The sequence below is a fragment of the Hylobates moloch genome, unplaced genomic scaffold (assembly GCF_009828535.3).
Source record: "Hylobates moloch isolate HMO894 unplaced genomic scaffold, HMol_V3 SCAFFOLD_2, whole genome shotgun sequence".
Lineage (NCBI taxonomy): Eukaryota > Metazoa > Chordata > Mammalia > Primates > Hylobatidae > Hylobates > Hylobates moloch.
The window spans coordinates 154,701,126-154,716,657 of NW_026652277.1; the positions used below are offsets into that span (position 1 = coordinate 154,701,126).

The 15,532-nt window shown below is 49.1% G+C and overlaps 1 protein-coding gene across 1 annotated transcript; it reads left to right on the forward strand.

The window, feature by feature from the left end:
* The first annotated feature begins 1,965 nt into the window (after nt 1–1,965).
* Nucleotides 1,966–5,324, forward strand: SLC35D3 (solute carrier family 35 member D3). Its single transcript, XM_032165855.2, has 2 exons — nt 1,966–2,532; nt 3,551–5,324. Exons 1-2 carry the CDS (start codon nt 2,094–2,096, stop codon nt 4,360–4,362), a joined length of 1,251 nt encoding a protein of 416 aa, XP_032021746.1. The 5' UTR covers nt 1,966–2,093; the 3' UTR covers nt 4,363–5,324.
* The last annotated feature ends 10,208 nt before the right edge of the window (nt 5,325–15,532 follow it).

Sequence of the window (15,532 nt, forward strand, 5' to 3'; positions counted from 1 at the left end):
AATAGTGTGTAACCACAAGTTTTAGCAACAAAAACCAAGGGCTCCCCAGAGAACCGGAAGCACGTGTTTCAGTATAATGCTTTCCAGCTATTCCTGGAAAGTTGGCACCCTGGGCCATTCACAAACTTTTTGAGTGCCCACCTGTCGGGAGCAGGGAGGTGGCCCTCCTAGGCGCCGGGCACATGAGCTGGTGGACTGGTTGAAACCAAGCTCTCTAGAGCTCACCAAAGTGAGCATCCAGAGCCCCAAATGCTGGGCCAAATGAAGGGCTGTTGTGATGCTGCTGATCCCTGCTGTAATTTTTTTTCTTCCCCTGTTGCGGTAAATCACGACTTCAACATTTTGGCTGAAGTGTCGCGTTCAGCACAGAGGTGGAAGCAAGAGGCAGAAAACAGAAGAACCGCGAGAGAAATGGATCCTGTCTATTAAGGCAACGTGATGCAGCGTTAAAAGGTTAGGAGGTTGCGATCCCCGGGGCTAACAGAAATAAACTACTGGCGGTGAACGAAAGGGGTGCTGGAGCGCAGCGATCTCGAACCTTTCCCTTATAGCCAAACCCTGGCCAAGGCCACAAATTTCAAATCGCCTGAAAACCAAACTGTCTGGCGCTCAACGGTTACCTCGGCTGAGCGAAACCCTTGGCTGCTGCTGATTTAACCACAGGTCCGCGCGAGTTACTTTCCAGGGAACTGAATTCAGAACAAAGAGTCACCGAAGCCTTACTCCCTCTCCAAAATTAGAATTCCCTTTTTCTCTTAGTCATAGAGGAAACACACCGTTCACAAGTCCTGCGGTGCAAAGGTGTGAACCCTGGCCCAGGGAGGTGGTGACTCTCCCCGCCCTCCGCCGCCGGGTTGTCCTGCTTCCGAAAGCAACCCACGACGGTCCCGCATGGTGAGGGTTCCCTGGGATCATTTCCCTGTATCCAGAGAACGCTACGCGGAGTCTCCCTGCAGAGTGAGGGGCCCCGGGTTCCCGCCCCCTCCCCATCTATCTACTCCCCTATTCTGCGAGCGCAGCCAGCCTCTCCTCTCACGCTTCGGGAAGCGTCGCCCCCGAGCTCCTCGGTTCCTGGTGGTGGCTCCTCGCCGTAGTGACTTCGTTTCTGCGCGTTTGCTTATTTACATCTTTGCCTCAATTCGAATGTGTGTCCCCGCCACCAGGCTCCGCTGCTGGGCGAGACCACTGAATCCCCTGAAAGCTTCCCCGGAGCTGCGCGCATAATCCCGGGACCCTCTCTGGAAGACGCGCGGAGAGCGGTGCGCGTGGCCTGGCACCGGAAGGAGCCAGCTTCCGGGCTCCGAGGCACCCCCTGGACAGCGCCCCGGGCCGCGGGTTCCTCCTCCGATGCCCGGGCGTCGGCGCCGGGATCGCGAGCTTCAGGGGCCCGCCGGCACCGACGGTTTTCGCTTCCCTGGCGGGCAGCTGGACAAGGTCCCGCCGCTGCACCGGGAGGGACAGTGGGTGGAAAAACCCGCTGCAGCTCCGGGGCGAGGGGGCTGGGGGCGCCGTCACTTGTTGCGACCAATAAACGGCGCTCGATCCTGATGCGCTGTTTCCAAAATCTTTAGCTGTGTCCCGATCCCTCCAACTCAAGCCCCTCGGCCGGGGGGAAGGGGCAAGCGAGAGCCGCTGGCTCTGTGGGGGGAGAGGGGCGCCGCACTCCAAGAGCCCCCTTCCCGCCCTGCGGCAGCAGCCCCGGGGCTCCCAGCCGCCCGCTTCCCTCCGCAGAGCGTCTTCCCTGACGGTGAAACCGCGCGGGACACAACCCACCGCGGCTCATCACCCACTTACGAATAGCTGTCGCTAGGATTCCCGCCACTCCTCTCAGACCGGCCCCCCCGCCACCTCCGCCACTTTTCGGAGTCCCCCGCCCTCGTCACTGCCTCCCCGGAGCTGCGGGGCAGTCGGACGCAGAGCTGCCGAACCGCGAGAACGCCTGGCCAGAGCTGCCCTCTGCAGCCCAGCCGGCGCCCCCTGCCCTTCGCCGCCGCGCTGGGCGGGCGCCCCCGCCGCCCTCACTCCGCTCCTCCCGGCTCCTCGCGCGCAGGTCGCGGAGCTCCGCCACCGCTGGGTGCGGCGAGGCCGGCGCGATGAGGCAGCTGTGCCGGGGCCGCGTGCTGGGCATCTCGGTGGCCATCGCACACGGGGTCTTCTCGGGCTCCCTCAACATCTTGCTCAAGTTCCTCATCAGCCGCTACCAGTTCTCCTTCCTGACCCTGGTGCAGTGCCTGACCAGCTCCACCGCTGCGCTGAGCCTGGAGCTGCTGCGGCGCCTCGGGCTCATCGCCGTGCCCCCCTTCGGTCTGAGCCTGGCGCGCTCCTTCGCGGGGGTCGCGGTGCTCTCCACGCTGCAGTCCAGCCTCACGCTCTGGTCCCTGCGCGGCCTCAGCCTGCCCATGTACGTGGTCTTCAAGCGCTGCCTGCCCCTGGTCACCATGCTCATCGGCGTTCTGGTGCTCAAGAACGGCGCGCCCTCGCCAGGGGTGCTGGCGGCGGTGCTCATCACCACCTGCGGCGCCGCCCTGGCAGGTGAGCGGGCCCCGCGCCGACCCCCAGCCGACCCCACCCACCCCGCTCCGTCGGGCAGAGACCGCGGGGATCACTGAGTGCAACGACCTCACTTCTAGATGGGGAGACTGAGGCAGAGAGAGGCGGAGAGCTTTGAGAGTGGTCGCTCAGCTCGCAAAAGGGACTTCGGAGACCCAGCGAGCTCCCCAGCGCCCCACCAAGTCCCCCTGCCCCCTAATGTCCTGGCTTCCGGCCCTCGCCCCTGCTTCATCCGGCATCGCCCTTCCTGTCGCCCCCTCTCCTGGTCTTCCCCTGTCACCCCATTCTCCGGGAGAGGTGGGAGGGCCGCCTGAGCCTGGGAGCTGGAGTCCTTCAAGCCTGGACCAAGCCGGAAGGAGGGGGCCGTGAACTTCCTTGGGTCACGAGGGGCTGGAATGGAGGTGGGGGATGGGGGCGAAGCTTAGGTTCCCGGGGCTACTGCGGGGTGTCTCGTGCTGCGCAGGGGGCTGCGGCCCTGAGGCAGACGACCCAGGTGCTAAGCGAGACGAGAGCCTGGGCAGGGGGAAGCTTCACTGGGGGCCAGGACAGGCGTTCTCCCCCCGCCTGGCCCACTCGGGGTTACTGGCCACTGGCTGGGGCTCCCTCTCCCTTGGGTGCCCCACGGGGCAGGGGCTGCGGGGTGCAGGTACCACGCGCCCGAGTGACCTCGGTGCCAGCTCGCGGAAGCCACAGCACCTGCCCCGAGGGCATCTGCGCTCTCCGGGGCCTTTGTCGTGGACAGGGGAAGATGGGGTGACCCGGGGATATGGCGGGAAGGCGCTCTGAGCACTGACTGAGTTTGGCTGTCGCATTTGACACGGGCGGCCGAGGGACGGCGGGCGTCTGTCACTCAGGAATCCGGTGGGCAGAGCTGGGGCGCCAACCCAGTCTCCTTTCCTACCCGACGCGTTTTCCCCGTGGGTCCCGGCCCACGCCAACTTGCTGTCTTCTCTCTTTTTCCTTCCTGCCTGGGCTCGGCCGTCCTCCTCGTGCGCCTCAGGAGCCGGCGACCTGACGGGCGACCCCATCGGGTACGTCACGGGAGTGCTGGCGGTGCTGGTGCACGCTGCCTACCTGGTGCTCATCCAGAAGGCCAGCGCAGACACCGAGCACGGGCCGCTCACCGCTCAGTACGTCATCGCCGTCTCTGCCACCCCGCTGCTGGTCATCTGCTCCTTCGCCAGCACCGACTCCATCCACGCCTGGACCTTCCCGGGCTGGAAGGACCCGGCCATGGTCTGCATCTTCGTGGCCTGCATCCTGATCGGCTGCGCCATGAACTTCACCACGCTGCACTGCACCTACATCAACTCGGCCGTGACCACCAGCTTTGTGGGCGTGGTGAAGAGCATCGCCACCATCACAGTGGGCATGGTGGCCTTCAGCGACGTGGAGCCCACCTCTCTGTTCATTGCCGGCGTGGTGGTGAACACCCTGGGCTCCATCATTTACTGTGTGGCCAAGTTCATGGAGACCAGAAAGCAAAGCAACTACGAGGACCTGGAGGCCCAGCCTGGGGGAGAGGAGGCGCAGCTAAGTGGAGACCAGCTGCCATTCGTGATGGAGGAGCTGCCCTGGGAGGGAGGAAATGGCCGGTCAGAAGGTGGGGAGGCAGCAGGTGGCCCCGCTCAGCAGAGCAGGCAAGAGGTCAGGGGCAGCCCCCGAGGAGTCCCGCTGGTGGCTGGGAGCTCTGAAGAAGGGAGCAGGAGGTCGTTAAAAGATGCTTACCTCGAGGTGTGGAGGTTGGTTAGGGGAACCAGGTATATGAAGAAGGATTATTTGATAGAAAACGAGGAGTTACCCAATCCTTGAGAAGGAGATGCATGTATGTACCTATGTGCATACACTTATATGTTAGAAATGACATGTTTTAATGAGAGGCCTCCCCGTTTTATTCTTTGAGGAGTGGGAAAGGGAAGAAAAGAAAGAAGCTGAAAGGTATTGACACAGAGCAACAAAATTAGCACCTGTGTGAATTATTTAGTGTGACTTCACCTGAGGCATCACAGAGACAAAAGAATGTGAAGGTACTTAACAAAGTAAGGCCACGGTTTCTGCTTCAGACTCCTGGCACATTTATTTTTTGTCATCATAACCATAACTAGATATCTGCATGTACCAAGAGTCCCTAAGCCACCCCCTCCAAAGATGGAGTGTAGAAATGATGACAGCACTTAGTAAGTTCAAAGATGACATTCAGGGATGCATTTTTTGATGACAGAACTACAGTTTTTATCGCCAGCTGGGCAAAGAGTATATTGCTGAAATGATATATAAATATACTGAATTGATGTTTACTGTTTATAGTCATCTGAAATATCATATTTACTCTGATTCTACTCGTTTTTAAAAAATAAGTGTCTTATTATTGTATTATATATTGATAGAAACTGTTAAAGCTATTTTGAAAATATGAGTTCTTAGCTTTAATCATGAAGTCTGAAGTTTGCTTTTAGTAATTATTTTAAAAGTTGTTTTGGTTCATTGCTTTATAATATTTATTATTGAATGCCAAACCTGTTCTTTTTTTTTTTTTTACTGTGTCCAATATTCTTTCAAGCAAATGCAATGGCTGGAATATAATTCAGAATTAACTGAAACCCAGCCAGAAGAGGGACCACCTGTAAAGCAAGTCCTTTCAAGTTGCACTGCACATCCCAAACCATGTTACCAAAAGAGCAACTGCTATATTCACATTATGATATTTTTCTATCTTAAATTTGTCAAAATAAAGTATGAGTCTAACTATTAAAAGATACATTGTTAGAAATTTATTTTAGACACATGTTCTATTGTTGCTGTATAGTTGTTTGTGTTTGCCTCCAATGTGTGGTCATAGTATCTGGTGTGTAGGGGCCGCACCACTGGAAACTTCCTAAATTAACAAAGCTGTTTGGTTTGAAATAACAACAAAAACAGAAACACATCTTCCAGTGAAGGAAGCTGTTAATGGCCTGGTGCAGTGGCTCATGCCTGTAATCTCAGCACTTTGGGAGGCCAAGGCAAGCAAATGGCTTGAGCTCAGGAGTTGAAGCAAGCCTGAGCAATATAGCAAAACCCCATCTCTGGCCAAAAAATATCAAAAATTAGCCAAGCATTGTGGTGTGCACCTGTAGTCCCAGCTACTCAGGAGGCTGTGGTAGGACGATCACCTGAGCCGGGGAAGTCAAGCCTTCAGTGAGTTCTGATTTTGTCACTACACTACAGCCTGGGCAACAGAGTGAGACCCTGTCTCAAAAACAAACAAACAGAGCGTGGTGGCGCGCGCCTGTAGTCCCAGCTACTCGGGAGGCTGAGGCAGGAGAATCGCTTGAACTTGGGAGGTGGAGGTTGCAGTGAGCTGAGATCGCGCCATTGCTCTACAGCCTGGTAACAGGCCAAACAAACAAACAGAAAATGATAAAACACTCCATCGCACTGAGGTATGAAAGCCATCCACACCAGACTTCAGTTAACATGGAGTATGAGAAGTAATATATGGTCACGTCCACCAAGGAGGAAGCCTTCTGTGAGCTCCAGGCAGGAGAGATACTTTGAGAGTGAGGGGGCACTGAGATCTGCCAGCATGTTGCTGAGATTCTCAGATAGTAGCATGTTATATTTTTCTTTCTTTTCTAAAAATCAAATCAAAGCAAAAAGCAGAAGCAAAAATGAAGTTTCAGCTCCATCAGTTTGGCTCCACAAGCGGTTGAGCAAGTGTAATTGTGGTTTGTGACTGGCCCTGGTTTGCTGGTTTCCACAGGCAATTGACTATTTCCAGAGGTGCCTCCACAAGCCATTTAAGATGCAGGAGACCTCACATACTGCAGTTAGAAATGGTTTTCCACGGTTATGATGACTTCTTCAAAAATAAGTGTTAATTTTAATGCTAACATGCCAAAGGGCAACATCGCGTTGCAACTATATAAAGCTGAGAATTAATGAAAAGCAGCAAAGTTGGATGAAGTATATACTTCTTGTGGCTATCACTGCCAGATAAGTGGAATGATTGTTTTTCACTGAAAAAAATATATATATATCCTTTGGTTAAAAATGTGGGTTTACATTTATAGCAAAAGGATTAACTCTTTCCTGTCAATGAACTTGCAGAGACACTGTATTTCACTTCTCTAGAGAAACGGAACCCATAAGAGACTGAGATTTTAAGTAAGTGGTAATGATGGGGCAGTCTGAAGTCTGTAGGCCATGCTGGCAGGTAGGAGACTCAGGCAGGGTTTCTATGTTGCAGTCTTGAGGCAGAATTGATGTTGCTACTTCTGGAAACCTCGCTCTTTGGTCTGTAGGCCTTCAACTAATTGGATGACACATCTTACAAATGTCTTTGCAGCAACATCTAGACTGCTATTTGACCAAGCAGCTGGGTACCACAGCCTAGCCAAGCTGACATATAAAAGTAATCCTTCCTCCACTGTCAGTAGCACTGGAGGCAATCCAAGACTCTGGTCCACCCTGACCTTCGGGCTCTGGTAAGGTCTTGCATCAAGCAGGCAGGGGGATTCTGAGGAGCTCCAGGATATCCGTATGGGTGGGACTCCACTGGAAGTCACTCACCATTGTTGCTAGACTCATCCAGTCTTTGTCAGTCTACCCCATTCTGACAACTTGGATTCTCCCTTGTTTGTGAGATTACACCCCCACCTACTGCCCAACTGGGCCCCCGCTTCGACAACCTGTTCCTATATCAATTCTTCATGGCTCAGGCCCAGCTTCACACTCACCTGTCACTTCCCAACTGGAATCTGTCTCTAAAACACAGCATGATGTCAGACAGACCTTCTCAACGCTGGGCCTGTTGCTGGCCCCCTCCCCCTAAATGCTGTCTAGCCTCATTTTATTTTACTGAGACAAGGTCTTGCTCTGTCACCCAGGCTGGAGTGCAGTGGTGCGATCATAGTTCACTGCAGCCTCAAACTCCTGGGCTCAAGCGATGCTCCCACCTCAGCCTCCCGAGTAGCTGGGACTATAGCTGCATGCCATCATGCCTGGCCAATTAAAAAAATTTTTTTTATAGAGATGAAGTTCTCGTTATGTTGCCCAGGCTGATCTCGAACTCCTGGTCTCAAGCAATCCTCTCACCTCAGCCTCCTAAAGCATTAGAATTACAGGCATGAACCACTGTGCCTGGGCCTAGCTTTCGATTATTGAGGAATAGATCAATCAGAAACACTGGGGAAAGACCGGGCACAGTGGCCGACACTTGTGATCCCAGCACTTTGGGAGGCTGGGGTGGGCAGATCACTTAAGCCCAGGAATTCAGGACCAGCCTGAGCAATATGGTGAAACCCTGCCTCTACAAAAAATACAAAAAAATTGGCCAGGCGTGGTGGTGTGTGCTTATTGTCCCATCTACCTGGGAGGCTGAGGTGGGGGGATCACCTGAGCCCAGGAAAGTTGAGGCTGCAGTGAGCCGTGATCGTGCCATGGCACTCCAGCCTGGGTGACAGAGTAAGACCTTATCTCAAAAATAAAGAAATAGGCCAGGAGTGGTGGCTCACGCCTGTAATCCCAGCACTGTGGGAGGCTGAGACGGGTGGATCACGAAGTCAGGAGATCGAGACCATCCTGGCTAACACGGTGAAACCCCGTTTCTACTAAAAATACAAAAAATTAGCCGGGCGTGTTGGCGGGCGCCTGTAGTCCCAGCTACTCAGGAGGCTGAGGCAGGAGAATGGTGTGAACCCGGGAGGTGGAGCTTGCAGTGAGCCGAGATCGCACCACTGCAATCCAGCCTGGGTGATAGAGCGAGACTCTGTCTCAATAAATAAATAAATAAATAAATAAATAAATAAATAAATAAAAAAGAAACAATGGGGCAATGACTGCCAGAACTGTGTAGGTGAGAGGGTGCATGCATGTTACCGGGGTTGCCGAGCAGAGCTGAGCACTGACCTGAACTCTTTTAAGACCAGCAGTCCTACAAAAGCAATCACTCATTGTCAGAAGACACAGTAGTCCAAGCGCCTAACAATACTTCACGAAGACAAAAGTGGGTGAAACTCTTAAGTCCTTAACTGACCGAAGACTTTTTTGCATTTCAGTTTGGGAACTTCCTATTGACCTATGTTCAAGCTCACTGATTCTCTGGCTGTGTTCAGTCTTTGGATGAGCCCATCAAAGGCATTCTTCATTTCTGTCACAGTGTCATTGTTAGCTTCTAGCATTTCCTTTTGATTCTTAGTTTTTCTTCTCTCTGTTTACATTACCCATCTGCTCTTGGATGTATCTGCTTTTCCCATTAGAGCCCTTACCATATTAATCACAGTTATTTTAAATTCTCCATCTGATAATTCCAGAACTGTGTTATATCCGAATCTAGTTCTGACACTTGCTTTGTCTCTTCAGATGTGTTTTTTCCTCACCTATTTAGCATGCCTGCCTTATAATTTTTTTTTTGGAAGTTACATGCTGTATTAGAAAATATAAACTGAGGCAAACAGGCCTCTAGTGTGAAGTTTCATGCTAATCTGGCTAGAAGTCAGGTTCTGTTGAATGTTTGCTGTGACTGTAGGTGCCAGAGGCTGCTAACTTCCTCTAGTGTCCTTGTTTTTGTCTCCCTGTTGTCTTTGAGCTTCCCTGAGAAGTCCTCCTTCCTTAGAGCCAGGCACATTGCCACTCTTTCAGCTGGAATCCACTGTGGGTGTGGAGGTAAGGTGTGGGGGAGGGGAAGTGGTCTGCAATCTTATTAAACTTCAGCCTTTCAGTGGGCCTGTGTCCCTAGTCTCTGACCTTCACAAGTGTTTGCTGGGTTGTTTCCCCCACTCCTTACACGAGACACGAAGGTTAGAGGAGCCTAGAATGGGAGAGATGCCCTTTCTCCCGGTGGGATAAGGCTCTGGTGAGCCTTTGACCCTGGGAGTCATAAGCATGAGTCTTAGTAATCTTTCTTTTTTTTTTTTTTTGAGATGGAACCTCACTCTGTCACCCAGGCTGGAGTGCAGTGGCGTGATCTCGGCTCACTGCAACCTCCGCCTCCCGGGTTGAAGCCATTCTCCTGCCACAGGCTCCCGAGTAGCTGGGATTACAGGTGCCTGCCACCACGCCTAGCTAATTTTTGTATTTTTAGTAGAGACGGGGTTTCACCATGTTGGCCAGGCTGGTCTCGAACTCCTGACCTCAGGTGATCCACCTGCCTCAGCCTCCCTAAGTGCTGGGATTACAGGCATGAGCCACCACACCCAGCTGAATCTTAGGAAAATTGGCCCCGGTATTGTCATGGGGAGTGCTCTGGTAATCAGTGATTACTCTCCCCTCCCCCATCAAAAGGGTAAGGGGTGCCTTCTCACCTCTCCACCACCTGTGGGGCTCCTGGAGGTCAGGCCCATGAAAATGTGATCCCCAGGAATTTCTCCCTCTCTTGATAGTCCATATTCAGCCTCCAGAAATTTATCAAAATTACCATTTAAGTGTTTTGACAAATGGCCCCAGTGGCCTCTGCTCCAGGTAAGGAGATCTCAGCTATAAACTTTCTGGATTTACTTCTCTCCAGGTTTAGGGGTGGCAATTTGCCCCGTGACCTCAGTTCTCTGATTGGTCCAAGAAATGTCATTGATTTTCAGTTTTTGTTCATCTTTTTTCTTATTATAAGGATGTAAGTAACCACTTCTAAGTTCTTCATATATTGGAGCTATAACCAGAAGTCCTGGGTGAAGACTTTTGAAAAGTCTGCTCAATTTCTCTAAAAACAGAAGCTGTGAAGGGAACCTAGACTTTCCTAAGGAAGCTCCCAAGAGAAAAGAAAAGTGCCCAAAACTACTGGCCCTTCTTGTAACTCCCGCCCTCCCATACTGCATGTTGAGTGTTGGCCACTTCTGCATTCAGCCATGGTGACATATGCATGTGGGTAACATTCAAATCCAAGTGCATCTTGAGCAAGAGTCCATGCATATTAAGATTGGCATGCCATGACGGCTGTAATTAGTATCAATTACCCCTTTTCCTTCTTGGAGTGCTTCACTTCTGCATAACACAGTCTCTTCCACTTCTGGATTTTCTTTTACCGTGTTTCAACCACCTTCTCTGACTCTTGTATGTTTCATGTTAATTTCCCAGTGATGACTGCTAGCCTGACTCATCTGTTGCCTTAGTCTCTAGAAACCATGTTAAATCTGCCAGGATGGACTTCATCACAGCATCTACTGAAATGGTACCCTCTCCCTGGCTATGTCCCCTCCTCCTTACATACATCACAAGTACTTCTAATTCTGAAATATTTCTCTCCCTGTCGGCTTTGTCCTGCTCCTAAGATAAAACAGTAGGGTTTGGAAGATAGCCTGTGGGCAGAGCAGAGTATAACAGAATAGAAGGACACACAACCCATAAAACAGAATCCCAAATCCCTCCTGGGAAACCATCCCCTTCCCACTCTGAGCTCAGGTGGTTCATATGGTATTGACTCCATCCCTGCACCCTCAGAATGAGATTCCAGCCAATCCAAAGTATGTCCTCCACTTGGCTACCCAGGTTAGTTCAGTGACAGTCATGGGACCTGGTCAGAGCCAATGAGGTGCAAGGATGCTTTTGGCAAGACTTAATTAGGTTGCATATTTTTTTCTCACTGGATTTGTACGTAGGAGAATGGAGTAGGGTGAAGCAGAGGTGCTGTTGCCATCTTGCCACGAGGAAAAGATGTAATAGGAAGGAAACAACACAGAAAGGTGAACGGGGTGGAGTGTGGGTTTCTGGGGAGACTGAGTCTTAGTGATCTTAATTGGCCCTGGTATTAAGCTGACTTTTCACCTTGAGTTTGCACTTTTCCTCAGATCATCAGTTACATAAAACAAAGTCTTCGTTGTTGTTGTTAATTGCTTAAGCTATTTTGATTTGGGACTCCTGATACTTGCAACCCAAAGAGTCCCAAGTGACACAAACATAAATTAATGGCTCTTATCAAGCAGGGTTGGGTAGAGGACCAAAAGAGAGTTATTGTTTGTTTGTTTTTGGTTCTGATTTTCTCCAGGGATGTGAGCGAAGAAGCACAAGCTGGCTTCCCGTTGTCCCTTGCATCCAGCTACGGACTAGATAGGCCTCTTTGGTCTCTTGCAAATCACTGTCTAGCATGTACCACCCATAGTCCTAAATAACCCATGAGTTTACCTACTCTCTTTCTCTTCAATTTGCAAGTCAATTGATTCCTATGTTTATGCTTCACAAATTCACTGGAGATTGCAGGATATTCTAAATTGCATGCTACTATAAATAATATAATAGTAATACCAATAATACCCAGTGCTTATTATTAGTATGCCTGCTGTTTGCTAGGTTCAGTTCTAAATGTTTTATATTTACAAATTAATTTTATTCTCACAACATTCCTATATGTTGGTATGAATATTAGCCCAATCATTCAAGGGGTAAACTGAAGTACGGAGGGGCTACATAACTTGCCCTAGGTGTTATAGCTAGTAACTTGTAGGTCTGGGATTTGACATGAACCCTGGTAGTCTGGCTTCAGGGCCCATGTTTCCCCACTGTGCCATTCTGCCTCTCAGTGAGAAGCATTCAGTCTGATATCCTAAAGCTGGAGGTGGTGGAAGTGGCAGTAGGGAGTTCCAGGGCTTGTTAGTTGTGCAGCTCCATGAGGACCCTGGCTCTAGCATTCACTCGTTTCTGCTGTCCTCAGAAGGGAAGAGGATACAACGCTATTAGAAGCAACGTGGTGTGTGTGTGTGTGTGTGTGTGTGTGTAGTTTTCTGTTTGTGAGAGCTTAGGAACCAAGAAAGTAGTTGAGGGACCATGAACAGTAGAGTAGAGAAAGGTCTCAATTGTTATAACCAAGTAGCCCCAAGCTATCCAACCTTTTGGGTCAATATCTCCTTTAATATTCAAATAATATAACCTATTCTTTCACCTTATATAACCTTGGAAAGCACAGACCTGCACTAGTATTTCAAAGGAGTCATTGGGCTCCGCTGCCCTATCTTAGCAGCATAGCTCAGTGCTGCTGGTTACTTCCTGCTCCAGGCTGCTGTGCTGATGATCACTTTTTTAAAAAAACAGCTTCACTGAGGCTGGGCATGGTGGCTCACACCTGTAATCCCAGCACTTTGGGAGGCTGAGGTGGGAGGATCACTTGAGCCCAGGAGTTTGAGACCAGCCTGGGCAACATAATGAGACCTTGTCTCTATTTTTTTTTAATTTAAAAAAAAAAACCTCATTGCAATATAATTTAGATACCATAAAATTAGCCTGATTTAAGTGTACAACTAGTGATCTTTAGTATATTTATAGAGTTGTGCAACCATAACTACTGTCTAATATTAGAACATTTCCTTCACCTCAAAAAATAAAAAACCCTACACCCATTGGAAGTCACTATCCATTTCTTCCCAATCCTCCAGCACCCAGCAATTTCTATCTACATCTGCCTAAATGGACTGATCATTTCTTGGTATCCAAAATTGTTTTTTCAGCCTGCTTTTCTTAACCTACTCCTGCACTCCTGTTTTTACCCAAAGCACTGCAGAACAAACCTGGCATTGGGATGCAGTTGACGAGATTTACTGAATGCTTGATGCAACCTACTATAAGGGCATCTCAATGTAGGAAAGGAAAACGTGAAAGCTAATGTCAGAAGTCCCTGCTTGGAGTTTCTCGGTCCTCCCTCCTTGGGCCCTGCCTTCTGCTATGTGGCTGGACCCTCTGTAAATCAGAACAGACTCTTCTTTCATAATTACTCTTACTCTAGACTCAAGGACCCCTGTTCTTCATTTTCTCAAGAAGAAACCAGAAAGGCTATAACAGTGTTCTCTAAAACTAAAGAATAGACATTCTCCAACATAATTCTTCATCACTTCCCAGAATGTGGAAAAGTCATTGTTATTAAAACATCACCCCTTTTCCGTCCCACTATGCAAAACTCATATGCTGAGTGGAGACTTACCCTGGAAAACGTTACAACCAATGCAACGTTGGTTGTCTGCCCATTTGTCACCCCCCCACCCTCCACCCAGCAATGCTTCCTTGCAGTCAGAACTCCAGATTTATTCAGGTACAAGCAGCAATGGGAAGCAGAAGGGAAGGAACATGGACAACATCTGTATCACTTGTTTAAAACTGCTTGTTGATGAAAAGTTTTGGAAATAGATAGTAGTGATGGTTGTACAGCATTGTAGATGTAATTACTGCCACTGAATTGTACATTTAAAAATGGTTAAAATGACAAAATTTGTGTTACATATATTTTACTACAATTAAAAATATTAATAATGTAATACTAAAATCTGTTGACTTGTACACTTTAAATGGATGAATTGTATGGTATGGGAATTATGTCTTAATAAAGCCACTTAAAAAAAAAAGATACCTTCTTGTCCTTTCCTTCCTTCCTTTCCAGTCCCACAGCCCAACGGTGGCTGTGGCACTGGCGCAGCCATGACAATGCTCCAGCGGACATCAGAGCATAGACAGAAAGAAACTGGGACCCTGAATCATCCTTTGAGCAAGGCTTTCTACCATTCTACCCCCATCCCTGCTTTCAGACTATTAGGAGAGAAAATACACTTTTGTCTGTTGAGCTTTTATATGTAGGATTCTTTTTACTTCAACTCTGTGGCCCGTATTCCAACTAATCCACTGTCACCTCACCTCACATGAGAAAGACAAAGAGACAGTAATTGAGGGCTTCTACCTGCCCTATTTCTTCTTCTTCCTCCCTCATCCTGACCAGCCCTCAGCTTGTAACCAGTCATGTCCCAGATTCCACACTCCCAGTACCCTCTACGTTAGTTTGCTTTGAATTTACTGAACTGTGGAAGGCACAGTACTGTATATAAGGGTAAGCTGCTATCATTTAATGTTTTCATTGATATTAATAGTTGATAGTTTTGATGAGTACAACATCCTACATTATAACTCAGATAAGAATTAGTTCATGGGGTGGTCTGAATGTAGTGGTGTTTACAACTAATTAATCACAACCAGTTGCAGATTTCTTTGCTCCTTCTCCATTCCCACTACTTCACTTGACTAGCCTAAAAAAAGAAAAAAAAAAAAAGGATGAGTTCATGGTTTATGCCAACAGAGAGTCAATTGAATATAATAGATATGTTCAAAAAAGGCATTGAAGGCATGTGTGTTTGTCATCTATTCCTTTTATCTCGTCATAGAAAAGATTTGAGACCATGAAAGCTAAAGGAGAGAAATCACCATTTTTTCAAACCCCTCCTTTAATGTAAACTAAATGTAAACTAAATGTAAGCTTTGGTAGACCTTCAAAGCTTCCAAGAATGTAACAATGGATTAACCTCTGTGATACGTTCTGAAAAAATCCATAAAATAAACTTGTTGCCACGGAAAGAATAATTACTTATTAGAAAAAAGCAAGCCATTGGTTTTTATCCCTCCATGTGATATTATTCCAAATGTGTTGGATCCATTCCTGCCTCTGAATCAAGCCTCTCTTTCGGTGTGATGGAAGAAAGTTTAATTTCAATAATTTGATACCAAAAAGCCTAGCTGGAAAAAATGTAAAAACCCATTCAACTTGATGTTTTGGGGACTTGATGCAGAGCATCAAATTTCAAGGTATCTGGGCAGTAGACCAAATTTGTTGATTTTTGTTTGGCTACTCGACTTCATGTAGACCGTGTCTGTCTGTCTGTCTGTCTGTCTGTCTGTCTCTCTCTCTCTCTCTCTGTGTGTGTGTGTGTGTGTTTCCTTGTATCAAAGACCTCTTTTTTTTTTTTTTTTTTTGAGACGGAGTCTTGCTCTGTCGCCCAGGCTGGAGTGCAGTGGCGCGATCTCGGCTCACTGCAACCTCCGCCTCCCGGGTTCACGCCATTCTCCTGCCTCAGCCTCTCCGGGTAGCTGGGACTACAGGCGCCCGCCACCACGCCCGGCTAATTTTTTGTATTTTTGGTAGAGACGAGGTTTCACCGTGGTCTCGATCTCCTGACCTTGTGATCCGCCCGCCTCGGCCTCCCAGAGTGCTGGGATTACAAGCGTGAGCCACCACGCCCGGCCCTATCAAAGACCTCTTAATGAA